This window comes from Rutilus rutilus, assembly GCF_951802725.1.
Source record: "Rutilus rutilus genome assembly, chromosome: 20".
Taxonomy (NCBI): domain Eukaryota; kingdom Metazoa; phylum Chordata; class Actinopteri; order Cypriniformes; family Leuciscidae; genus Rutilus; species Rutilus rutilus.
This window is the reverse complement of record NC_140225.1, coordinates 16,156,589-16,182,194: the sequence shown is the minus strand read 5'-3', so window position 1 is coordinate 16,182,194 and position 25,606 is coordinate 16,156,589. Positions and strand designations below refer to the sequence as shown.

Sequence of the window (25,606 nt, the reverse complement as noted above, 5' to 3'; positions counted from 1 at the left end):
GCACCCCACCTGCGACGGCACTGGCTCCGCTTATTCTAAGGTTGTAGAGTTACATTCAAGCTATTTTAAGGCATGAAGATTTTTTTTCACAGGAAAAAAACTTAAAATTTTGGTGATCAAAGATGCGTTTTAACATTATTGACTACAGTGGTACTTTAATGCATCCTTGATGAATAAAAGTATTTGTTTTAGAAAAAAAAAATCCAACCTAAAGGCAACTTTTGAATGTTAGTGTAATTACAATTTTGCTGTTTTGTTGTGAGAGAGGCATTTACCGTAATTGTAGCATTTTCTTTAATACTGCTTCACTGTAAAGAATATGTGCATTCATTTGTTAATGTGATTGTGATGTCTAATGAATTGTGCCGTAAACTTTTAAGTTTGTCTAGGTTTTCCATGTCCCCTTTAACTCCTGATTGCTTTACAGAAGATCCAAAAGATTATATATAATGCTGGAAAGCACTGAGAAAAAAACATCTGGAAGCTATTACACTAGGCCAGGGACTTGTGTGCCAGGCAGAGAGGATAAATCCAACTTCAGAGGGGGGGATGCACGAGAACACAACTTCAGTGAAGACACACATAATGTTAAGTGAGTAAGAGTGTAATATAAATAATTTACAACACAACTGAACACAAGCATACACATTAGTAACGGGCGCATCCTGTTTACACAGCACCATCACAGCTGATACATTCACCATGTGGACAAGACTCAACATCACATGGAGATTAACCTGCATGTTGTGTAATACATGGAATATGTACCAGTCATCTGACATAATCACAAAATAAACCATACTATAGGCCTACTTTGCGTTAGGGTCCTGATCGCCCTGTCAGAGTTCATTTGATGACTGTTATCACTGGCTTTTTTTAATTAAAAATACTTCAGAAGGCTGCCTGCATTAGCTTGTCTGTTCTGGAACACAATTCTGGAATATTTAAACTCTTTCTGTAAATATTCAGTAAACTTTTTCTATTTTCTTTTGCTCTTTCATGCCAAAAATATCTGCTGGCATTTCCTTTGTCAAGCACTGCGGTCTTTATAAACGGACTTGACGCAGGCCCAGAGAATAAGTCCAAAAAAGATTGGAAATGCACATGATTTACCTTTGAGTCATAAACTATGATTAAGATATGACTCCTCCAAATGAATTCCCTTACAAAAGGTATTTTAAATGTCCAAATAAGGATAAAGGCAATCGTGATTTTAAAAAGCAGATTTCATCACTCTTAAATGCCTGTAAATAAATTGGTAATTCAGTATAGTCTGGCAACTACAAGTTTTCACAAGTTTACTTTTTTTCCAAATGTGTTGCTAGGTTACTCTCAAGCCAGTGGCAACAAAGAATACAAACTCCAGCAAGTGTGATGTGTATGAGACTCTGCAAGCTAGGGGTGGGGGGGAGAAGCGCCATGGAGAAGTCAGATGCATGACTCATGGAAAGTTCATTATCGTGGCAGACTTTGCACAGTAAAACGTGCCACATGGAAGAAAAACTGCCTTCTGAACCAAACCAAATGTTCACTAGTTAAAGGCCGAGCTATAGGTTTGACTACATGTGTATCTAACAAAGGAAACTTTTTAAAGGAATCATCTAAAGTGCTACTTTGACTGTCTGGAGTCTCTCGCCTGCATAACACTGCAAGTTTAGACAAGGTTGTTAGGTGTGGCAGTGAGGTTTTTTAAGGTGTTCATGTCTAGCTCTGCACTAACTAATCTCGCAAACCCATTACCAATGCTCCAATATGTGTTTATTCACAGAGCATTTACAAAAGCACCCTTTCCACTTTCTCTTACAAGACTCCCTTAGGTTTATAATTTACACTGCAGTGATTTCAACTACAGTCATATACAGTATACACAGTACTGCGCATGATAGGCAGGGTAGCAAGCACGCCCAACTCAAATGTAAAATACCAGTCTAATGTAAAGCAATGATCTTTTCTTTCACCACACATGCCATATTATGACTTATTAGAGTTCAAAAAGGCTCATGCAGTAAATCAATGGTGGATGCACACATACTTGTCTTTTCCAATGGTTTCGTAGTCTTTCACAACCACATCAATGAATGACGAGGAATCCAATGGGGAACCTTTCAAATCAAACTCAATGATCTGAAATTGCAAAATCAGGTCTCGATTATCCACATTTAAGATGCATTGATTTAAATGACAAGTGTCCAACAACAACAAAAAGATAGAAATAAAATGACTTGTACTGACCTCATTCCACACAGGATCTAATTGTTTGTCAATGGCTTTTGTTTTCTTTTTTTCACCTGAAATAATTTTAAAAAAATATTTTTTTATGACCATCTAAACTACATTAGTCATAATATTAATATAACATCCCCACAGTTACTCAGAACAACATCATATTTATATATATTTAATAGGATTATAATGAAAAATGTGCTTTATGCAGTAATACACATTAGGTTTGCTCAATTGAAAGTCATTTTTAAGGGTCACATAAAAGTTATTTTAGGTTGAAATAACAACTGCACATTTCCACATTTTGCGGTGCAGGGAGGGACAAGTTTTCCCTAACGATGGGTCATTCCAATCCCTTATAAGGAAATGTGCTGTTCTTTTACATGTAAACAAACATAACACTCATGAAAAACTACGATAAAATGTTAAATCGCTTTAGAAAAACTCATATTGTAAATATTTGTAAAAATGCATCGACTTCATCTGCTCAACTTGTCAGTTATAGCCAGTAAACTATGAATAAGTTTACATTTTAAATATAGTAGCCTATTTAATAAATAGGCCTCAGTAAAATAAAATTAACCTCTTGAGAGGGGAAAAAAAAACCCCGGGAAAGACTTACCCTTAAAGAGGATAGTTGCTATAGGATCTGGAATTCCAAATGTCTTTTTAGGAATTCCTTTGGCGGATTCAACAACCACCTTCAACATTTTGCCAAATGTTGTGAATTACGGTTGCACAGAAGATATCGACCTCATAGATATACTTCACGCAGAAACACTGACCATCAGGAAGCGCCAGTAAGAGAGATGAGAAACTCTGAATGAGAGGAGGGACCATGAGTCTGTAGTCGAGTAACAGGAACCTCTGAGAACATTTTTCCTTTTATAGCCTATTGAACGTTAAAACACACATTTTACTATAATTTTATTTGGCGCGTTAGAATTAATATATTGCTTGTTTGCATTGAGGAGCTAGACTGAATATGGTAGGTCAAAGTCAAGGTAGCCTACATCTGGTAGATCTCGGGGTGAGAAACCCAACTGGAAAAAAATGATTTTAGCAGACCCGAACAATGATCCAAATCCACAAGAGCGAAATGTAAACAACAGTTCATATACTGTGCCGAATCATTTTGTGTATGGTCTTTTGTCTATATCATATAGGCTATATTTACACTCAACAAATAGGCTATAATAAAAAATATATATTTTTACCTGTGCTCAAGCTCCACCACGTGGTGGCATTTATTTACATCTATTAATTTCAAAGACGCGTTTATCAAACGCGATTTAAAAGTGGTGAAAAACACGATAACTTTAATATAGGCCTATGTTTAATATGTGTTTTCAAATGTGCCATTAACCACAAAAGTTACATAAAGTTTGTCAGGGTGCAATGTTTCACCTTACATCAAACAGACACGGGCGAACAGAAATCGCATCCGCCTTTCGTTTTTGGATGGGCTACCTCACCCAAAAATTAAATATAATTGACTCACCCTCATGTCGTTCCAAACCAGTATGACTTTCTTTTGTGAAACATAAAATAAGATATTTTGATAAATGTCTTTACTATCCCGTTAGGATTACTAATTATAAATCGACTATAACGCGCGCGCGCGCGTGTGTGTGTGTGTGTGTGTGTGCGCGCCCTGGTAAACTCCACACAAAGGTGGCAAAATATGAAATCCTTGTGGGGACATTTTTGGTCCCCATGAGGAAAACAGCTTATAAATCATACTAAGTGATGTTTTTTGAAAATGTAAATATGCAGAACATTTTCTGTGAGGGGACAGAATATACACTCTGTAAGGTATAAAATTGATGTCTATGGAATGTCCCCATAAAAACCACATTGTGTGTGTATATACACAACTTGTGTAGTTCATTCAACTACCAGATGATGGTGGTAAATGACAACATACATAATAAATGAATAATAGGCTTACACTTGATAACCCTTGACAAAATTAAGTACTGAAGTGCATTTGTGTCTCAAGCCAAATATTCTGAATGTGTAAGTTTTAAAGCATTTGTTTTTAATTTTTCTTCTAAATGTCCATGACCTAACTTCTTGTCTGGAACAGATTTATAATAGAGTTTGACTGAATGCATGTCTGGCAATTTATTTGGTGTATTAAGTGCTACAAAAGCATGCGAATTGCTCCAGGGATAGATTGAATAGATACTGAGAGCAGAAGGCAATATATGATTACATGTCTATTCAACCATTTTAACCAAATGATGAAACAGGTCTCTTGCTCAAACCAAAAAGCCCACTGCAGCAGCTGAGGGCAATATCCACTAAAAACCTTTCACTCTCTCTCAATTGCTGTTGCTTCCTCTCTAGGGCATTATGAACACTTTTATCGCAGAGATAAACGGAAGAGTGCATCCTCTCCACATCTCTGTAACAAGTCTATAAAGACTGAGGGGAAAAGGTTCTTCACCTTGTAATACATTTAATGTCCTTAAAAAGCTTCAAATGGCCATACCACAATCAGGTTACTTTGAGAATTAAATAGTTCTTATTTCTTGTATAATAAATTAAAAGTATCCATACCCCTTCATTTTTTTTCCTCCACATTTTGTTATTTAGCAAATAACAAATTTATGATAACTTTGCAAATTTATTAAAAAACTGAAATATTACTTTGCATAAGTATTAATACCCTTTTTTTGGGACACTTTAAATTTAGCTCAGGAGCATTCCAATTTCACTTGTGGAGTTAACCTGTGGCAAATTCAATTGAATGGGTATGATTTGGAAAAGCACACACCTCTCAAGCTCTAACAGCTGAAAATGCATAGAGCAAAAACCAAGCCATGAGCTCAAAAGAACTCCCTGTAGAGCTCAGAGACATGATTGTATCAAAACACAGATCTGGGGAAGACTACAAAAACTATTCTGCTGTATTGAAGGTTCACAGATCCATGTAGCCTCCATAATCCAACAATCAGGACTCTTCGGCTGGCCTCCTGGCCAAACTGAGCAATCGGCCTTGGTTAGAGTCATGACCAAGAAGCTGATGGTCACTCTGGTTGAGCTCCATGATATGGAGATGGGAGAAATTTACAGAAAGACAAACATCACTGCAACACTCCTGCAACAAGCCCTTATCTGGGCTTTAGTGGCAGACTCTCCTCAGTGAAGACAGGAAAACCCACTTGGAATTAAAAAACAAACAAAACAAAACAAAAAAAAACACCTAAAGGACTCTCTCAGACTGTGAGAAACAAGATTATCTGGCCTGATGAACCTGTTCCAAGCATCATGTCTGGAGGAAACCAGGCACTGCTCATCACCTGCACAATGCTATCCCAACAGTAAAGTGTGGTGCATGGTAGCAGCTGGGTGTTTTTCCAGTGGCAGGGACTGGGGGACTCGTCAGGGTAGAAGCAAAGCTTAACGCAGCAAAATATAGAGATAGCCTTAATTAAAAACCTAGTCCAGAGCCCTCAGAACCTCAGACAGGGCAGAAGGTTCACCTTCCAACAGGACAATGACCGTAAATATATAAAACATTTATTTTTGTGAGTGAATGCAGCACAATCGCAAACGTAAATGGACAACTTTAAAGGCGATTTCAATGTTTCAAATTTTTTTGCACCCTCAGATTCCAGATTTTCAAATAGTTGTATCTCAGCCAAATATTGTCCTAGCTTATTTATTCAGCTTTCAGATGATGTATAAATCTCAATTTAAAAAAAATTGCCCCATGGTTTTGTGGTCCAGGGTCATCATTTAACATGATTTAACATTATGTTTAAGTAGTTTAACATAAGGCAGCAACATAACAAAATGTGGGAAAAAAATGAAGGGGTTTGAAGACTTCCACAAGGCACTGTGTATATATATATATGGTGTGTGTGTGTGTGTGTGTGTGTGTGAGAGAGAGAGAGAGAGAGAGAGAGAGAGAGAGAGAGAATGGCAATAAATTAACTTTATTATATATATATGAAGAGTTCAGATGCAAAAGCCTCTAAGTGCCATCTGAAAATTTCTTCTAGAATGATCATTTTTATCAAGCTCATATATTTAAGTTCAATAATTTCACTTAAATGGCCATGCAAATTACCTATTAATTGTCATTTAAGTGAAATTACTTAACTTAAATATACAAGTTTTACAAAAATGATAATTCTAAAAGAAAATTTCAGATGGCACTTAGAGGCTTTTGCATCTGAACTCTTCATATATATATATATATTTATTATATATACATACATACATACAGTACATATATATGGTGTGTGAGAGAGAGAGAGAGAGAGAGAGAATGGCAATAAATTAACTTTATTATATATATATATATATATATATATATATATATATATTTATTATATATACATACATACATACAGTACATATATATGGTGTGTGTGAGAGAGAGAGAGAGAGAGAATGGCAATAAATTAACTTTATTATATATATATATATATATATAAAATATATTTATTATATATACATACATACAGTACATATATATGGTGTGAGAGAGAGAGAGAGAGAGAGAGAGAGAGAGAGAGAGAGAGAGAAATTAACTTAATTTTAGAGACCATAATCATATTTTACTGCAGTCAAAGCTTAACATAATGTCCGTTATTTTATTATTTGAGCTGTATAACCATTTTCAAAAAGTGGACACACACAAAAAGACACTTCTGTCTTGTTAAACTAGGAAATATAATTTATTGCATAAAAATTATATTTAGTTACAGTAAGAAGTCTAAACATTTATGTACAGTATTACTTTACAGCATTACATGAAGACTCAAAAAAGACTCCTGACTTCTTGTGTACCTTCTTTGATATAAAATAACATCTGAACAACAACAAAAAAAAGGTTCAGCCACACTTGAGTATCCATGAACAGCAACTACCATCCAGAGAGAAGCAAAGCCCATTAAGCTTCACATGTGAAAGGCTCAAAGGCGTTTTCGTGTTACATCGACTGAGAGACGACTGCAGACATTTCAGAGCCATTTAAAAGCTTCAGAGTTCACAATTTCAGTGTTATTTGCTGTCTTCGTCATGTAGAGGGTTAATAATAATAATACTCCGAACAAACTTCTCGTTGTTCATTGTGAGGGCGCAAGACAGTGACGGCCCAAAAGCTTCCTAAACAACTGAGGAGAACGGCACAGAGGTCACGGATCCCTGACCCCCAATTAAAGTCATTTTGTTTGCATTTATTATGGCTGAGAGGCCTAAGAGGTCCAGTTTCCCCCAGCTTAGATACAGCAGTGATCAAAAGAGGGAAAGTAACAAGATTCCCATTCCACATACTTCATACAAGAGACATCAAGACGTCCACAGATTCACTTTTTGTTGTGCACTTGCATAGTACTTATAATGGGGAAAGGGGACAACAGATATGATGAAGCCTGTTCATTTCCTTTTTGTTTTGTTTTGTTTCCAGACTTTGAATGTCAGACATTACTGCAATCAACAGAGCACTTACGCCACCTTTCAAGGCTACTATTTATAATTTAAACAGCACGACTGACTGGCATCAAAACCTGAAAAGGGCTTTCTGCCATCCACACACTTTCATACTCTTTAACCAGTGCAGCATATATGCAGTACGCTTTCCCAAGAAGGATCAAAGCATATTTAACCTCAGCGTAACATTTCAATTTCATTCCATCTCAGCTTCGATGACCAAAAAAAGTCAGCTCTTACTTGTGAGGTACATCACAAAAACCTTTAAATGCGAGCTTTAACTGCTATCGTGCCTCTTTTCAGTCAGAGACGAATGCAACATTGCAGCAGTTTAAAAAAAGAACATAACGGCAGTTACGAACAGAAGAGTGAAAAACGGTTATCCGCAAATAGGGATAATAACTTAAGTCCGTTCCCTATAGGAAACTAATATGAGTTTACCAGAAAGCTCTCCTGCATTACAAATGATCGACTGAATATAAAAAAGAGAGATAACGGAGGCTAATGGAAGTATGATCAGAGAAAGAAAAAGATTGGTCCTCTGCTAACGAGAACGCACAAATCCATTCCTGTGTGCTATTTTCAAAAGACACACACAGAAAATGATGCTTCAAACTAAAGTAAAAGTGAAGCAACTCTCCCAAGCATGTGGTTTGTTTCAAGTGAAATCCTTATGAAAGCTGATTTTTTAGCTCCTTTTTTTTTATCTGCCTTTTTTCCACCTTTACTCTTGTTTATTTGTATGAGAGCAGGTTTCCTGAGGAGCTTGGCGCACTGCTGTTTTACCGGACACAGAATCTCAGTGTCTTTAAGCATCTAGCGGTCGCTAGGAAACAAAGCCAGCTGCTCGATGTGCAATGGCGTTAGATACTTTATACTTTCACACTTGCTGTGTGTAGCAGTGTGTATCAGTATGATGCAACTATCATTTAATCATGAGCTGATACCAGCAAATGCACCAAAGAACTGACAACATCTCTGTTTTGTGACTGCAGCATCATCTCATTTGCTACATTTAGATATGTTTTATTCGAAGATCATCCAGAGCGCCTGACCACAGCTCATACGCGTTGCAATCCTTGGAATATTCTGCATGAGCACAAAGGAACTGAGGTAAAAGGCAAGTTGTAACGATGTACTGGAGTGCAGTTTTCCATCCGCTTGCATGAATTCTAGGTTTTTAGTGGCGAACGTGTCCCTTTTCACACTTTTTTGATTGGCCGATCAGCAATCTCCGTCCGTCGTCATGACAACCAAGACCTCACTCTTGCCCATCTCTTCAAGAGCTGTCGCCAAGGAGACCAGGTCTGCGTCACCCTGGTGACAAGCTTCCCAAAGGTCTAGCAGCACACCTGTGGGGCTGGGTTTGGTTGCAAAGTAGTTCAGATACCTGGGGGAGAAACGTGGAAAGAGATGAAACCGCTCTCAACGTCTACGTCACGTGTATAAATAAATATGCTGATTTTTTTTTTTTTGGTGCCGTGAAAGATGCATGCAAAAAATACCTGTCAAAGCCCAGGCTGCGAGCCAGCATTCTCCAGTCGCAACCGCGTGCGCTGGGGGCATCCAGACTGGCACAAATTTTCTGGCGTATGGATACGGGCAGTCGGAAAGCATATGGGCCCACTTGAGATGAAGGCAGACACGAGCCGCCTGCTGGCAATGGCGAGTGGGGAGGCAAGGTCTGAAGAGCAAACGCACAAACACAGGAAAAGAAGTCAGCGCCAGACACTATATATTGTTTTCAAATCATTCACTAGTGACTTGACAGAATAGGTCCTGCTGTTTTCTGTACCTCTTGGATGTCGGTGTTAAGCTGGAATATCTGTCCCTCCCCCTCCACCTGTCTGACACAGATCTTGCAGGTGAGCTGGGAAACCACCAGGCTTCCTCTCTCCAGACTGAAGGTGCAATGCAACGGCCGCTGACTCCCACTCCAAATGTGATAGAATGGGATTTCCTGGGACCACACACACAATTAAGAGGCACATTTTTAGTGAAATGGAACATCATGAATTACATGATCTGACGATGCTCAAACGGGTAACATTTTAATAATACTCCTACACAATTTTGTACATATGCCATTCAAAAGTTTTAGATTGGTAAGATTTTTTTTTGTTTTTAATAAAATTCTCTTCTGCTCACAAAGGCTGCATTTACTTGATCAAAAATACAGCAAAAACAGTAATATTGTGAAATATGTTTTACAATTTAAATAAGTAAAATGCAGTTTATTCCTGTGATGGCAAAGCTGTATTTTCAGCATCATTACTCCAGTCTTCAGTCTATATTGTCACATAATCCTTCAGAAATCATTCTAATATGTTGTTTTGTGTTTTCAAGAAACATTTATTATTATTATCATCAAATGTTGATAACAGTTGTGTGCAATTTTTTTAAGGAATAAAAGAACAGCATTTAATTGAAATCAAAAGCTTTTGAACTATTATAAATGTATTTACTGTCATTTTTTGTCAGTTTAAAGGAACACTCCACCATTATTTCCTTAACTAAGACGAGTTGATACATACCTCTCTCGTCTCAGTGCGTGCACTCAATCGCTCTGGCGCGCGGCGACACTTTGATAGCACTTAGCTTAGCCCAGTTCATTCATTAGGATCCAAACAGAGATGAAGCTAGAAGCGACCAAACACCTCCACGTTTTCCCTATTTAAATACAGTTACACGAGTAGTTACACGACTACATGGATCCTAATGAATGAACTGGGCTAAGCTAAGTGCTATCAAAGTGTAGCCGCGCGATTGAGTGCACGCACTGAGACGAGAGAGGTATGTATCAACTCGTCTTAGTTAAGGGAATAACATAGTTTAATATGAAAAAACGGTGGAGTGTTCCTTTAATGCAGTGGTTCTCAATTCCAGTCCTCGGGACCCCTTGCTCTGCACATTTTGTATGTCTCTCTTATCTGACACACTCAGTTCAGTTCATGGAGTCTCTCCTAATGAGCTGATGATCTGGTTCAGGTGTGTTAAATAAGGGAGACATACAAAATGTGCAGAGCAGCGGGTCCCGAGGACTGGAATTGAGAACCACTGCTTTAATGCATCCTTGCTGAATAAAAGTATTAATTTCTTTAATTTGAACATTAAAGTTAACATGAAATACCATTTGCAACTCATTTCAGTTCTGTAATTTGAGGTAATTATGATGATCAGGAGCAGACAGGAACCAGCAGCCTTGCATAAACTTGGCCACTTAAAGGGATAGTTCACCCAAAAATGAAAATGATGTCATCATTTACTCACCCTCAAGTTGTTCCAAACCTATATGAGTTTCTTTCTTCTGCTGAACACAAAGGAAGATATTTTGAAGAATGTTGGTAACCAGACAGTTGACGGTAACCACTTACATCCAATAGTATTTTTTTTCTACTATGGAGGTCAATGGCTAACGTCAACTGTTTGATTACCAACATTCTTCAAAATATATTATTTTGTGTTCAACAGAAGAAAGAAACTCAGGTTTTGAACAACATGAGGGTGAGTAAATGATGACATAATTTTCATTTTTGGGTGAACTATCCCTTTAAGACCATCTTAAGAACTAGTTTGATCAACTAGCAGATAGCCAAGGGGTAATCAGTTATACATTTCCATTTCAAAGAAACTAACTTTTTCAAAGACTAACTTTTTAAGACTAGTCTAAGCAGTTTATGCAACCGGCCACAGGTGTTTGGAGGAGAGGGATTGAAAACTAAGAGGGATTTGTGACAAAAATAGAAGTCGTTTCACAGATGGAGCAAGTTAATACTTTAAACCAAACAAAACAAGAAGAAATTCTAAATTCTAACCATATAACCAATAACAATACAAAATCTCTCACCTGATACTTAGCCAGGAGTTTACTCCTCCAATGCGAATGAGGAATGTCATGGATTGATAGCCGCAGATTGTGGTAACTGTCCTTAAAGAGGAGGGGTTTGGGATCCTCTAGTAAAACCCCTCCCAGACTTCGCTCAACTTCTAATACTTCCTGCAATAAGATAAAGACAAGATTTAAACTTATTTTCAATCCAAACATTTTATTGGCAAAGTAAACTTGGGAAGGCCCATTAAGTGGGGCAGGCAGACTGACCTTAAGGGCATGTGGGGTGTCCTGCAAACAGTAGACCCTCAGGCTGTAGTCCAAGGAGAGGCACGGGGCCCGAGGAGCGAAGAGGGCCAACTGCAGTCTCTTACAGGCTGGCCGAGGGGGAGCCGACTGTCCCACCAGACCATACGTCCCCAGCTGCTCCATCAGAATATGACAGCTTTGCTCCTCCACCTGTAGGTAGCAGGGAGACGACAGACTCTCCTCTCCCACAGTTAGCACCTCCTAGTGGATGGGAGGAAAATAAAAGTGTTACACTATGGCCTGGGCTGAATGCAAAATCGCCCACTAAACCCTCATTCACTATTCCCTACGTTATTTCACTAATACTGTTCACTTGAAGAAGTGAATAAAAACAAGTGAGCGAATTCGGACAGCCGTTGAGCGTACATCGGTTTTACACTCGTTATTGCAGTGCAGTGTGGGATTGAATAAGTGCGCTCAATAACGTCCACTATGGTTTCGGACACCACTGCAAATGGCTGTCCCCTCAGAAAATGCCCTATTTGAGGGTATAGGGGGCGATTTCGGATTCAGCCCTGGTCTCACAAGCCGCGTTTCCATTACCCTTCAAATTGCGCAAATTGAAATTGCGAACTGAAAATACACCCAATGGAAACACGTCAATTTCGCAAAAACTCCCATTTATCGCAAACATTTTTTACGCTCGCATGAGGTGGTTTTTCAGGCAATTCGAAAAAGAAATATTTCGCAAAACTGCAATGGAAACAGTTTTTGCGCATATACAGGTCACCTGACGTAGATGACGCGGTGTGTTTGGACAGAATACGAGACAGAGCTCTTTATTAAATTCATAAAAGACGAAAGAATTACAGGAATAATGACTTCTAAACCTCAAATAAATGCCACAATCAAGACCTCGAAGCAGATCTGAGGGAGAAACACCCAGAAACACCTCATATGTGCCGCTCTCAAGTATAATAAGGGTCATTCCTTACCATTAATGCTTGGAAAACACACATACATCTCCTTCGATTAATAATAATGGCCAGTGCGGTGGCTGGGATATAGTACATAAACCTACCAATGTCCGTTGCCATGGTTTTTGGAATGATTTTACTTATCGCGAGAGGAAAAAATGAAGTTTTAGTTGCACAAGATCGGTCAATGGAAACGCTGTCATTTCGTAATAGTTTTTTGTCGACATTTAAAAAAAAAAATAATTCGCACAAGTTTTGCGCAAATCTGTAATGGAAACGCGCCTACAGACAGGCCTTAGATTAAGTCAGCATTAGGCTTTAGTTCAACTAGGACATTTAAGTAGGTTTTATAAACATGCCTTAGAATAAATAAAAAAACATTACTGGTGTGCATCTTGAGACAAAACAATGAGAGCAAAGCAAGTTGCTTTTAGTTAAAACAGCTGAAACATGCATTTTAGGCCCTTGCACACTGAGTCCGAAATTATCGCATGCGTTTTTTCGCTTTCGTGATTCGGTGGTTCTGAATTGTCAAAGCACCATTTAAAATGCTTGCTACCGATGCGAAAAACACAGAAAATCGAACCTGATTCGATTTTTTTTTTGACGGACGAAAGTTTCGGAGGCAGTGTACAAGCGTGATTGACATAACGTGAGGTCGTATTTATTTTTTAACATGCGAAAATTTCGGACACGAATTTCGGACTCAGTGTGCAAGGGCCTTAAGCCTTGTCTGTGAAACCGGGGGTATGTCTAATGATGTGATGTCTGTCAAGAATATATACTATCCTGATTTAACCTGTCATCCATTAACACTCATTAACACTCATTATTCCTCTTGCTCTTTCAATTATCCAACCTCATCCTTCACTGATTCTCTGTCATTATCCAATGATCTATAGCCGCTCTCATTTTTCAGACATTATGCTCACCTCCCAGGAGCCTTGATGGTTCTGCATTTTGAGGGTGAGGGTCCAGTCTGGGGGCTCTAGCTGGGCACAGTGAGGCAGACTGAGGATTACAGGTCTGCTCAGCAGCATGCCGGAGGGTCCGCAGCTCACCACCGGACTTAATACCGTCTGACTACCATCTGATGGCAACCTGACACAAAACACAGAGCAAGAGGTGAGTAGCCTGACATCCATGCAACTCAAATTAAGTACAACATCAAAAACACAACATCCCAAATTCTGTCCTCCTTTATTTTGAGTAATATTAGATTAGAAATAATTAGTTTTTCACTTATTTTTATCCTTGTTGCCACTTGTACTTATAATGATAGTGGAAAGGAAAGATTGGGAAGTGGGATACAGAAATGCTGCATGCCAGATTCAAACTTGTGTTGGCCACATGAGCACCAAGGTTCAGCCTCACTGTGCCAAAAAAGACATGCTAAGCCAGACCTATGGCTCTAACAATATCTTTTTATAGGTTTTGAGAAAATGTATGGCACCATTTATTCACCAAATGGTGAGAGGAAGACAAAGCTTGCAGTCTGAAAGCTTTGATGACACAGCAATAGATGTATATATATTTCATATTTGACAATAAAACAAAAACAGTAAATTATAAATAAAGAAGAAGAAAAAAAGAGAGAGCCTCAGCAAAAAAGTCAGAGCTCAGACAACCATTCAAGACATATTTGTTTCTTTGTGTTTTTCTGCTGTGTCATATTTTTGAAATGTTATTTTTTTTATGCCACAGGGGTCAAAGCTTTTCTGCAGTCAATATTGCTTTGCAAGGACTGTCAAGATGTTTTGAACTGTTTGCAACTGCACAAAGTGACAGATAAATGCAAGTGCTATAAGTCGGGAAATGACAGTGGGATGGGGGCAGGGCACTGAGAAACTGTTTTAAGTGGCTGACTTACGTTGTTTTCTCCCATTTGTTTATAATGAGATACATCTCGTAGAACTTTCCCTGAGGAATTGTCCCTGGTGGAACCAACAGACTCACCCCTGGCAGGGAGAAGGGGGAACAGAGGTTAAAAAATTTAATTTTTAATTAAATACTTTCAGTATATAATTGCACTGTAATGTGAGCTAAAATTTGAATTAAATATTTTTAATTTTGTTATATAAAAATTCATTATATATACAGTATATAACTCTGATTTTGTTTTACTTGGATCAGGTGTGGGCATGCAAAACAATTTTTTTTTGGTACAACAAACTAACAAATGCATCTAACATAAGAGGACTTGACTAACCCTCATCCTTCCCTCGCACTTTGTAATACATCTTTCCCAAAAGACCCGAAGCCCTAAAATCATACTTTTTTTTTTTTTTGTCCAGAAAGCTTATTTTTTTCATTTTGATAATATTTTTTTTCTATTTTGAATGCAATTTTTTGGGAGATTTTTGGTTATTTTTTATATACTAGATTTGATCAATAAATAAATAGTAATTTAAGCATATTCCTCACATTCTTTCAACTTAAATTCAAAATAACTCACAATTTCATGCATAACCCTTTTAATTCAGCTCAAAATATCTTACATTGGGTGTCTTTGCCGATCTCTTGTGGAAAAAAAATATATATATAAAAAGTATATATAACATGATATTAATGTAACATGATATTTCATGACTCTTGCCATTAGATAACCTTATAGCTCTATTTGGAGCAAATGAGCTGTTCCGCTGGATCCTTAAGTCAGTTCCCTTCAGTATGCATTCAGATACACATGTAGACATTATCAAATAATTTTTTGGTAAAGTTTTTGCATTTTTAGTTAGAATTTTGAGCATTTTTGAAGCATTCCTCGCATTCCATTCATTCCTAAGGGGGTCAAATTGACCCACGAGGGAAGCATTTGTTACTTTTTAAATTTCAACTACAACATTTTTTTGTGTATTTGTGGTTCAAGTGCGACAAAAATCCTAGGGTCTTGGACCCCTCTGATGAACACTAAAAAGGGAAGAATGAGGGCTTAAAGAGGAGGACATTATTGAAATAAAAACCTATAAAAGTGTTAAATACGGCTCCTTTGAAGCCTATTACCCGTATTAGGGATGGTGAGACGGCCGCCCAGGGAGCCCAGTGTGGCGCTGGCACTGTGACTGGGCTCCCTGGGCAGTGTATGCCCACGGTAGTCTTTAGGTCCAGAGCCCACGGTCTTCAGGCTCATGATCTCCCCGTCAGTAGAGCCTGGGCCCGGCGGTAGCTCGAGGGAGGACATGGTAGAGGAGTTGTACACCTTAATCTTCAGGCTAGGAAGTGGGTCCAGCAGGGGAGACGTGGTCATGGGGATCTTATGCTGAGAGTCCAGGGTGGCCTGCTGCAGTGCGAAAAGCGGCCCGCGGAAAGTTCCGGCACTGGCTGTGAGATCAGGAGGGGCTGTCGGATGCAGTAGGTGTGGATTATCTAACAAAGTAGAGAAGCGAAACGAAGGAAATGTTTCTGGCTAGCTGCAAAGTTGCAAGAGAGGATTTGCCTAAGAAATTAGAGTTTTAAGGGTAGAGGATTTAAAAGAGGAGCCATATAAACAAGTTATAGCAGATTAAATACTTTTGAGAGAGCAGGTGACAGCAGGAGAAAGGATTAAAACTTAACATATATCGGGAAAAAAAGAGAGTTTATAATAGGCTTGAAGGGGTTGAGAGGAGTGAGAATGAAACATTAAAAAAAGTGAGAAAGAGAAAGTGAGGAAACGCGGATGTCTCACCCTGTCGTGGCGGTTTGTAGTTGCCAGGGTGGAAGGCTGCAGTAAGGGCCGATGACGAATCTGTGATTTCACCGTGGAAATGGCGGCAGCTCCGGCGATAGACCAGGATGCCCACACACAGCACGAGGATCACGCTCAGCAGCAAAGCCCCCACCAGCCCAGCGTACACCATTACACCAGCACCGGAGCCAAGAGCTGAGACACATACAGGTACAGATTTACTCATACATACAAACATGTCACTGATGTAAATAAATACATTATGCAACACAAAAATGTGAACAAAGGAAAATAAATAGGTTGGAAAAAGGAGAAGAGCTTAGTACCCAGACTTTAAACTATCCGCATTAAGTCTTGCAGCTCGTTCCATTCAAGAGATGCCCACTGAACAGCATGTAAAGAGACCAATCGCAGTTTTTGTTTTGTTTTTATGCACCATTTACAGAGGTTTAGCCACCTTATTTTTAACTTAAGTGCGGGTGCGACTGTTTGTAACTTGAATGTTTTTAGCTGTACAAAACAGCTTATTATGCAGCTTGATATTGCAAACTTTGTTATTGTTCTAGTTATTTACCTATAGACCTTAATCAGGGTAGTGCCATATTTAATGAAAGGAATAAAAATGTTGCTGTGAGGGATAGAAGTACATTGTGTTTAATGGATTGTGCTGTTGTTTATCAACATGCTGATTGTCCAGCTGACGAAACATCTTTCCGAAAAAGAAAAAAAACTTTCAGTAGAGAAAAACTCAATAAAATACTTTTAAAAGTTGTGTTATAATAGAAATAATGTGATCTAGGACCTTTATGCAGTGCTTGACATTGTAAAGACTGTAAGTCTATCCCTCACAGCCTCAATTTCATCCGCTTTAAATTCGATATGGTGTCTAACCTGACTAAAGTCTAAAGCGGCTAATGTATTGGAAGTCTCACACATTCACAGAAAACAGCTTATTTCTGCGTTGCAAAATAAGGTGGATATGCAATACTTTATAACGTTTTTTTTTCCAGGAAGTTACACAGCACTGGCCAATCATCAGCTTGTAACTGGTGATGCTTGCTATTTTTGTGGTCAGCAAACAGATTGTGGGTGGTCTGAGGATAATAAAAAGGGTCTAAAAGTTTGAACTTGTCTGAACAGTTGGGGGTGCTGTAGATCTAAGTCCACTGTGGGACTCTCTTCCCTGACTCCTGATCCCTGTCTCAACATACCTTGGTATACTATAAAAAGGCTTTAGGAGGAGAGTAGAGATAGAGGTGATCACATATTGTAGGTACTGCACTCAAGAGACATAGAGGAGAGAAAATGAGGAAGAGAGCAGATGCGTGTGAAGACTGAGAGTGGGTAAAAGGGCTCAAGTGAAGGGACGGAAGTGAATCTGACAGCCATCTTAACTTATTACAGCAAATGGAACCAAGCCGAATTAGGTGCGTTATTTTTTGGTGCTGAATGTCACATTGGTCTCAGAATATTAGCATCACTTGAACAGTAAGCTATACTATTGATCGCTCTGGGCCAGTATGATGCACAGTCATTAACTTCAATGTCTTCAAAAAGCACTCTATTTCTGAACCAAGGCTGCATATGTATTATACATCATTTTCCTGGAAGGCGTATGCACATTTTCCTGTGTGTGTGCTTATAAATTGCATAACTCTGCATACTATACTGAACAGGACAACAACATCTTACACCTGAAAATGATATTTAAATGGCAATCAAGAAAAATGATAAACCTATATAGAAGCTAAGCCAATAAAACCAAACAATATTTGGTCATTTTACAACTCTCAGGCTAATACTATGTTCACTTGGCCTGTTAACAGAAGTAGGTGCTCAATGTCAGTTCCAAAATATTGTGACAGCTTAAACAATGTACAATTTTAGTGAATTTTAGTGAAAATTATATTTATTTTAGATTTAAATTGACAATCAATTAAAATTGATCAAATAAAAATTAGTAAGAAAGATAAGAAAATAAATAAATATATAATAATAAAAAACAACTCCCAAAGCTGCACAAAATGTCTCATGCCTGTAGATAATTTTAAAATGGACTGTTTATTCAATCAATCAATCAATCAATCAATCAATCAATCAATCAATCAATCAATCAATCAATCAATCAATCAATCAATCAATCAATCAATCAACCAGTCAATCACCAATAATAATAATAAAAAATGCCAAAGATGTAAAAGGTGTCTGTAGATCATTTAAACATAGACTGTGAGGTGCTGTCCACTATTTCATAATCTCAGTTCATATGTTTTCACTTCATTTCACATGGCTCTGTTTTATCATGCAAGACAAGTGTGCTTCGTATCTTGAGATGAACAGGAAAGAAATGACAGAGTGAAACAGTACACACACAAACACGCACACATCATACATAAAGTATATTGCATCTTTTAGATTAATATTTCCAGTTGCTTTTTCATTGCTTTCACAAAGAGTAGCCAGGCACACAGACGGAGAGGGTGAAAAGTGGATGCAAAAAAAATGTCAAATAAAAAAAAAACACTGTTATTAAAATGAAAACTTACGATGGCTTGAATGTTCAATAGAAACCTTTTTATCTGTTAGGAAAAAGGCAAAAACAAAGAAAAAAGAAAATAATGAACACAAAGATGGATGAGCAAAGTTATGAGCATAGATCAGAGATGACTGCAACTGAAAGTGGAACAAATAATCAATAAATGCAAATACAAGCAAATGAAACATCAAACCATAAACATTGAAATCAAAGGTTTATGGCGGGCAGAGCAAAAGTAAATATCTTACAGCTCTCGAGGGATGGTAGGCACTCATTTGTAGAATGAGAGGAATCATTTGTGAGGAGATATATATATATGTGAATATGAATGTGTGTGTGTATGTATGTGTGTGTGTGCGTGCTGCATTATTAATGCTGGAATCTGGGTTGTGCTCCAACTTTAAGCCCAGACAGGCCACACTAAAACTTCCAGTCTGCACTGTGTTCTGGCTGAGCAATGTGTGCATATGTGAGTGTGTGAGCAAGCTATTGATGTTCTCCTGAGAGTATTCATTGCTGTCAGCTGTGCTCTTCCAAAACCAGCCCTGGGATGAGCACCCACTGTCAAGATGAATCTGGCTCACCGTCACATGACTGATGTGTTTCTTCACTTGCTAGTATTAAAGTACATTTTGTCTGACTGCCCAAACCTCACCGTTTACCCTCCTGTCCATCTGTGCTCGCCCCGGAGCCCTGTGCCAACTCATTTCTGAGGATGTGAGGACCATTACCATTTTTTTTTTTTTTTTACCATTATATATATTTTCTGTTTTCATTTTCATTTTATTTAAAGTTTTAGTCATTTAATAGTGTTAGTAATTTACACTTTAAAGTTTAGTATTTTTTTGTTTAAATGTGTGTTTTTTTTTCAGTTTTAGTTATTTTAGTACATCAAGTTAAACTAAATAAAAAGGGAAAATGTTGCCATAGCAACTATCTGAAATGAAATAAGTTTACGTTTTTTATATTTTATTTTATTTTATTTTATTTAACAAATGTTTTTATTTAAGGTTTTAATTTCATATCTGTACCAAGTTCCAAGTTCATATCTGTTCATATCTGTTACATACTCATTAGATTGGTAGTCACATTCCAAAAAAGTTACTGATGATGCTGGGTCATGTCATGTGACTTACTGCGGGCACACAGTCCCTCTGTGCAGTTCTTGCTCTCCATCATGCTGCCGCTGCAGTGACGTCCTCCGTTACGCGGTGGGGGTGCTTGACATTCACGACTGCGCCAGTGCGTGCACTCCGTCCCACACGCGGACCACTTGGCCCACTCCGTCCAGCCTCCATCCACTAGGAAAATACAAAACCAGCGATTACGCAGTGGATCATGTGTGAATCTGTTAGTGGGGGGTTATACAAGTGTCTCATGTGAAGTTGTGATAGATGTCAGTCTTCACCTGGACAGAGGGTGGTGCAGGTGACTCTTTGGAATGGCGGGCCATCACAGAAGGCTCCTCCATTGAGCGGTGCTGGATTGGTGCAGCTGCGTGTCCGTCGCTGCCAGCCCCGCCCACACTGAGCATTGCACTCTGACCACTCTGTCCAGGATGACCAACCCCCACTCACTAAGGAAAGAAAACCAGATACACATATACATATCATGAGACATGCAGTTTGATCTGAGGAAAATGGAGTCTTAAAGCTACAGTAACTGGACTATAAAAGAAGAAGAAAAACAAGCAGCAATGCAAAAGGAACCACTTTGAGCCATACAGCAGGATAAGATGTACAAGAGAGTTGCATATTATATCATATTATCTGAGGGATAATGTACAGTCAGTCAGACATTATCATTACATAAACGACCAGGACCCCAATTTGAAGCAGAGAGGGTCTTGAAACATCCTGAAGGAGTTTGTTTTGCAACAATTACCAGATTAATGTATTTTGTGCTGTGTGGTACACAGGTGTTTACCAAATAAATAAACATGAAATATTGATTTTGTGCTGAAATATTGTTATGGACACTAGTGTTTCAAAAGCTTGGGGTTGGTAAGATTGTTTTAATGTTTTTGAAAAGAAGTCTCTTATGCTCACCCAACGATGCATTTATTTGATCAAAAATACAGTAAAAACTGTAATATTGTTAAATATTATTACAATTTAAATCAAAAAAAATTCTATTTGAATATATTTTAAAATGTAATTTATTCCTGTGATGCCAAAGCTGAATTTTCAGCATCATTACTCAAGTCTTCAGTGTCACATGATCCCTCAGAAATCATTCTAATATGCTGAATATTATCAATGTTGAAAACAGTTGTGCTTCTTAATATTTTTGAGGCGAGTGTGAAACATTTTTTCAGGATTCTTTTCACAAGAACAGCATTTATTTAAAATCTTTTGTATGTCTTTACTGTCACTTTGTTTTGATCAATTTAATGCATCCTTGCTGAATAAAAATATACATTTCTTTTATCTTACAGATCCCAAACTTTTAAATGGTAGTGTATATATTTGAACTTTTTGATTATGTGAGAAGAAAAAGAACACAATAGAGAGTAATACAAAAGACATCAAAGTAGCAGAGTGTAGGTCACTGGTCAAATTTACAGTTATCGCTGATTATAGACTGTAGGATGCTGGAACTGATCAATAAGGATCAAGTATTTCAGAGGGTGATTCTAGTACTCTTCCCCTTGATAGATTCTTTCAGTGATTCAGATGGCTGCAGGGATTCTGATTGGTCAAGTGGTTACCGTAGACGATGAGCGTGGCAGTGCTGCTGCGTCGCTTAGCGACCACATTGCGAGCCACGCAGGTGTAGTTAGCCGTGTCAGAGAGTCGAGCCTGCTTGATGATTAGGTCATGGTCGATGGTAATTAGAAAGTTAGAATCCAGCGCCGGGTCAATGAGCTCTTCGTTCTTCAGCCAGTCCACCTGTGACATTATAAAAAATGAATCCATTCAGTTTGTGGAAGAGTGATGTGTTTCTGGACCAAAAACTGCACTTAAAATGATTTGAATAGAAAATTAAAAAGCACCATGCTCTGAATACAAAAGAGGTGTAATTTAATGAAACTGAACAGTGTCAAATATCCTGTGTGGTTGAACGTTTTATCAAAGCCTGAAAAGTGTAAACATCAAGCAATCAATCATTGTTTGTTTGTTTGTTATTTTGCATTGAACAAACTGAAAAAAAAACTCCAGATGGAGGTTGAGACAATAACAGAAAGGATGGGAAGGCAAGATGGCACCTCAGCAGGCGGGATGCCCTCTGGTGGACGACACTGCAACAAGACTTCCTGCTCCAGACGCACCTCCCTGCCAAGAGGTTCCTGCTCAAAGTTCTTCCTTAGGTCTGATAAACACAGAAATTTCCATTTGTTTAAATTATAAGCTAAGTATTATTCATATGTGTTCTGGATTGAAGTAGCAATAGCAAAAATAGTGAGCGTTCTATAGTCAAAATTCTTGGTTTCTCTTCAGGAGCTGTCTTCTAAAAAGGCATGTCACAGCAACAGATCACATAAGCTGCTGAACACAAACTCACAGGCGATGCGGACGTAAGCCCGCCGGCTCTTTGTGGTGCCTGCCGAGCTCCAGGCAACACACTGGCACCAATAATCCTCCAGCCCAAACAACTCCTCTACCTGCGTCCGGGAGACAGAGATGTCTACTTCTCTCACTACCAGACCTAAGACAGGGAAAAAGAAAAGAATATATCAATCAAATTTCAAACATACGTGAGTGTCGTGAAATTGCAAACTCTCAGACTGTTAAATAAGACAGTTGCATTTACATTGATGCATTTGGTAGATAACATTTATAAAATGATAAAAAAAATAATAATAATTTTAAAATCATGAAAATAAAACAAATGATAAAAAAAATATTTACAATAATGTAACGCTAATGTACATAGTTATTAGGAAGATTATAGTACTAAAGAAAAAAGCTTGATTGGGGCTGACAGGGTGAAACAGTTTTAATAATGTTATGATTCAGTCTTCTCTCACAGATCTTATGGGCATAGCTTTGTTCAGTGACATGCAAGTAGACTATAAAGTACACTAAGTGGCCAACAGTATGTTGACAACCACTTGTCAAACTAATAAATGACTTTGACTATTCCAGTACTGTCGGTAAAGACAAATCACAACATTACAGCATACAATGACATCCTAGAGAATGTTAAAGAGGTATAAGCCATGAACCAAACCCACCAGCTACAAGGTGAATCACAACGTTACAAACTTCAATTTGTAAAAAGGTATTTGAAAATTGGACAATAAATGGCTACAGGACTGTGTACTTTAATGAGGGAAAAAACTACAATCCCATGAAGGAATTAGCGAATGACACAATTGGATTAAAAATGACAGATTTTGATTGTTTATAGAAACAACATATATGTTGGATAACTTTATATGTTATCATTCAAAACCATTTCCTCTGTGGAGAAAATGAATGGATTTTGTACACTCTATTCTATACTGCCAACTTTGTGGAATCAGCCTGGAAAGGGGGTTTTCCTATTCTACAGTACACAGAAACTTCAAAAGGTCAGGACCTGAACCCCACTAAACACTTGTGGGATGAACTGAAATGTCTAACTCCATATTAATGTCCATAATAGTAAAATTAAATGTTCAACAACACATAAGTCTTGTGTTCAGGTGTCCACATCTTTTGGTCAATATGGCAAACTTTACCTGTAATAGGGTCCAGACTCTCCTTGGTCACATGGTCATTCTGGTTCACCCATTCTCCGTTGCATTTGAAGTATATTTGAGTGGCTGGAGCAGCCTTGCAGGAAAGTTTGACAGGTCTGTTTTTCACTATGAAGGCGTCCTCTGGCTCGCTCTGGAATTCCGGCAACGGTTCGGCCGGCGCAGACGGAAACGAGTCCGGGAGAACTTCGCTGTAATCGCTGCCATCTACAAAAACAAAGAGAGAGCTGTAAGAACACGTGTACGATTTACACAAGTCTGTATTCACAAGCGTGTATCTGTCACAGCAAATGAGTTTGGCCTCAGGGGTAATGGCGAGACAGGCGCTGTGTGTGGAGAAAGCCTTGGTCCCTGACATTTCAGGTGTACTCAAGTAATACAGCATTTGCTCTTCTCCTTCCCGAGGAGTCCAAACAGACGAAAGATGAAGGTGGGGAGCTTGACCTTCCATTGAAACACCCAGTGATCACTCATTATCCCCTGACATTTTCCCAGTGACAGATCCCTCCCAGCACCACAGCACAGCACTCATCCAGGGGGCCAGCGTGTTTCACGGCTCCGCAGCCAGGACCTGTCACCTCCAACACGACAATGCTGTTAACCTTTCAAGCATTAAACGCTACACAGGCTATTGACTACCAAGTGAAAATGAGGTCTGTAGACACCTGCGCCACGGGGCAAAATGGGAAAGTTGTTGGTCTGCACTTTCTGTGATTTGTAGCACACAACACTTTTCCAAGCTGATAAATTGTTTTAGGTTTGTCAACTGTGAAATGCTATTTTTCTGACTAACCTTAATTATAGTGGGTTGATAATGGGCTATAACTTAAAAGCATGTGTTCAGATAGTAAATGTCCTTCGTTTCCCCCTTCCCCCAATTCAATACAAGGTTAATGCGCAACATTTGTTTTAATTTACTATTCTTCCCTAGTCTGCACCGTCAAGCCTAAATATTTATCCCAGAGTTGCTCTTTCATTGACAGGCATAATCACAAATGACAACAAAGGCAATTACAAACAAACAAAAAAGACTCTGAGCGAGATGACAACTCCCTTTGGCCGTACCAGGGGGAAGTTCGGCCATTAAACTGCAGAGGCTCTCATGGTTGAAGAAACAGTATGAGTTTAATTATCACGCACGTACAACTATCATCATTTGGCATTGTGATGATGTGCTAAAATATTTCTGGTGGCATAGCTTAGCTTTCTGCAGTGCAAGAGCATTATTTAGTTCTCATTCATATCCTGATGCTGAAGGACATCATAAGTGCTCTGAAGGCTGACATGTGGGTCAACCGTCTTCGTGCACCTCTGTGTTTGATGGAGCAAGCGTGTGTGAGAGGTACAGGGGTCTGGACTTGTCCGCAGACTGCAGATGTGAAAGAGGTGAGGAAAGAGCAAACTGAAAATTGGATTTGGGAGGGTGTTTTCACATACAAAGAGGGAGGAACACTATACAGGTCAGTTCGAAATAGAAAGGGCAGAAAAGAGGGAGAATAAAAGAGAAAGAGTAAGAGAGCAAACAAACTGGGCTTGACCAGTTTTGTTGAATAATTGTAAACATAGATACGGTTATGCAAGAAAAATTGCAGTACAGTATAAAGTATTAGTATGACCAAAGACCAGAATACACTAATGCGTTATCACAAACATTTCCAAATTACATATTTAGTGCTGGTATTTCAGACAATATCGCTTTCACACTGGGCTGTTATTGGAACTAGCCACCCGGGTGGTCCCACGAGAACTACATTTTCCCATAGGTCAATTTTTCTGGTTGCCAGTAGATGTAAGCTGGCTGAAAGTGATATTTGTGATAATTTAGATGGAATGTAAACATAAGTTATGTGATTGAAAGAGACAAAATCTCCAACGACAGCTTGCAGTGCTACATACCATCGAGGCTGAGTAAAAAAACACGCGCAGACAGGTAAATGCCATCCACCACTGTGTTCCATGTTTGTGGAGTAAGTATAAACTGTGTGTTCACAAT

At 38.5% G+C, this 25,606-nt stretch overlaps 2 protein-coding genes across 5 annotated transcripts in view; both read right to left on the bottom strand.

Moving 5' to 3' along the window:
• The window catches only part of myofl (myoferlin like), a 35,145-nt gene extending 32,101 nt beyond the window's left edge, over positions 1 to 3,044 (bottom strand). For all 3 annotated transcript variants that reach the window (XM_084391797.1, XM_084391798.1, XM_084391799.1), the window contains exons 1-3: positions 2,846 to 3,044; positions 2,233 to 2,288; positions 2,033 to 2,124 (exon numbers count right to left, since the gene is read on the bottom strand). In XM_084391797.1, the coding sequence (XP_084247923.1) occupies positions 2,033 to 2,124; positions 2,233 to 2,288; positions 2,846 to 2,933 (236 nt within the window). In that variant the 5' untranslated portion in view covers positions 2,934 to 3,044. The remainder of the gene's footprint in view (positions 1 to 2,032; positions 2,125 to 2,232; positions 2,289 to 2,845) is intronic.
• Positions 3,045 to 6,906: 3,862 nt separating this feature from the next.
• Positions 6,907 to 25,606, bottom strand: part of unc5b (unc-5 netrin receptor B) — a 59,355-nt gene continuing 40,655 nt past the window's right edge. Inside the window, exons 2-17 of one of the 2 annotated variants that reach the window (XM_084391864.1) lie at positions 23,596 to 23,820; positions 22,434 to 22,577; positions 22,138 to 22,241; positions 21,640 to 21,820; positions 20,338 to 20,505; positions 20,066 to 20,230; positions 18,940 to 18,972; positions 16,394 to 16,588; positions 15,730 to 16,092; positions 14,597 to 14,684; positions 13,659 to 13,827; positions 11,771 to 12,010; positions 11,519 to 11,668; positions 9,467 to 9,631; positions 9,177 to 9,355; positions 6,907 to 9,061 (exon numbers count right to left, since the gene is read on the bottom strand). In XM_084391864.1, coding sequence (XP_084247990.1) covers positions 8,896 to 9,061; positions 9,177 to 9,355; positions 9,467 to 9,631; positions 11,519 to 11,668; positions 11,771 to 12,010; positions 13,659 to 13,827; positions 14,597 to 14,684; positions 15,730 to 16,092; positions 16,394 to 16,588; positions 18,940 to 18,972; positions 20,066 to 20,230; positions 20,338 to 20,505; positions 21,640 to 21,820; positions 22,138 to 22,241; positions 22,434 to 22,577; positions 23,596 to 23,820 — 2,735 coding nt within the window. In that variant the 3' untranslated portion in view covers positions 6,907 to 8,895. The remainder of the gene's footprint in view (positions 9,062 to 9,176; positions 9,356 to 9,466; positions 9,632 to 11,518; positions 11,669 to 11,770; positions 12,011 to 13,658; positions 13,828 to 14,596; positions 14,685 to 15,729; positions 16,093 to 16,393; positions 16,589 to 18,939; positions 18,973 to 20,065; positions 20,231 to 20,337; positions 20,506 to 21,639; positions 21,821 to 22,137; positions 22,242 to 22,433; positions 22,578 to 23,595; positions 23,821 to 25,606) is intronic. The other variant, XM_084391865.1, reaches the window with a different exon arrangement.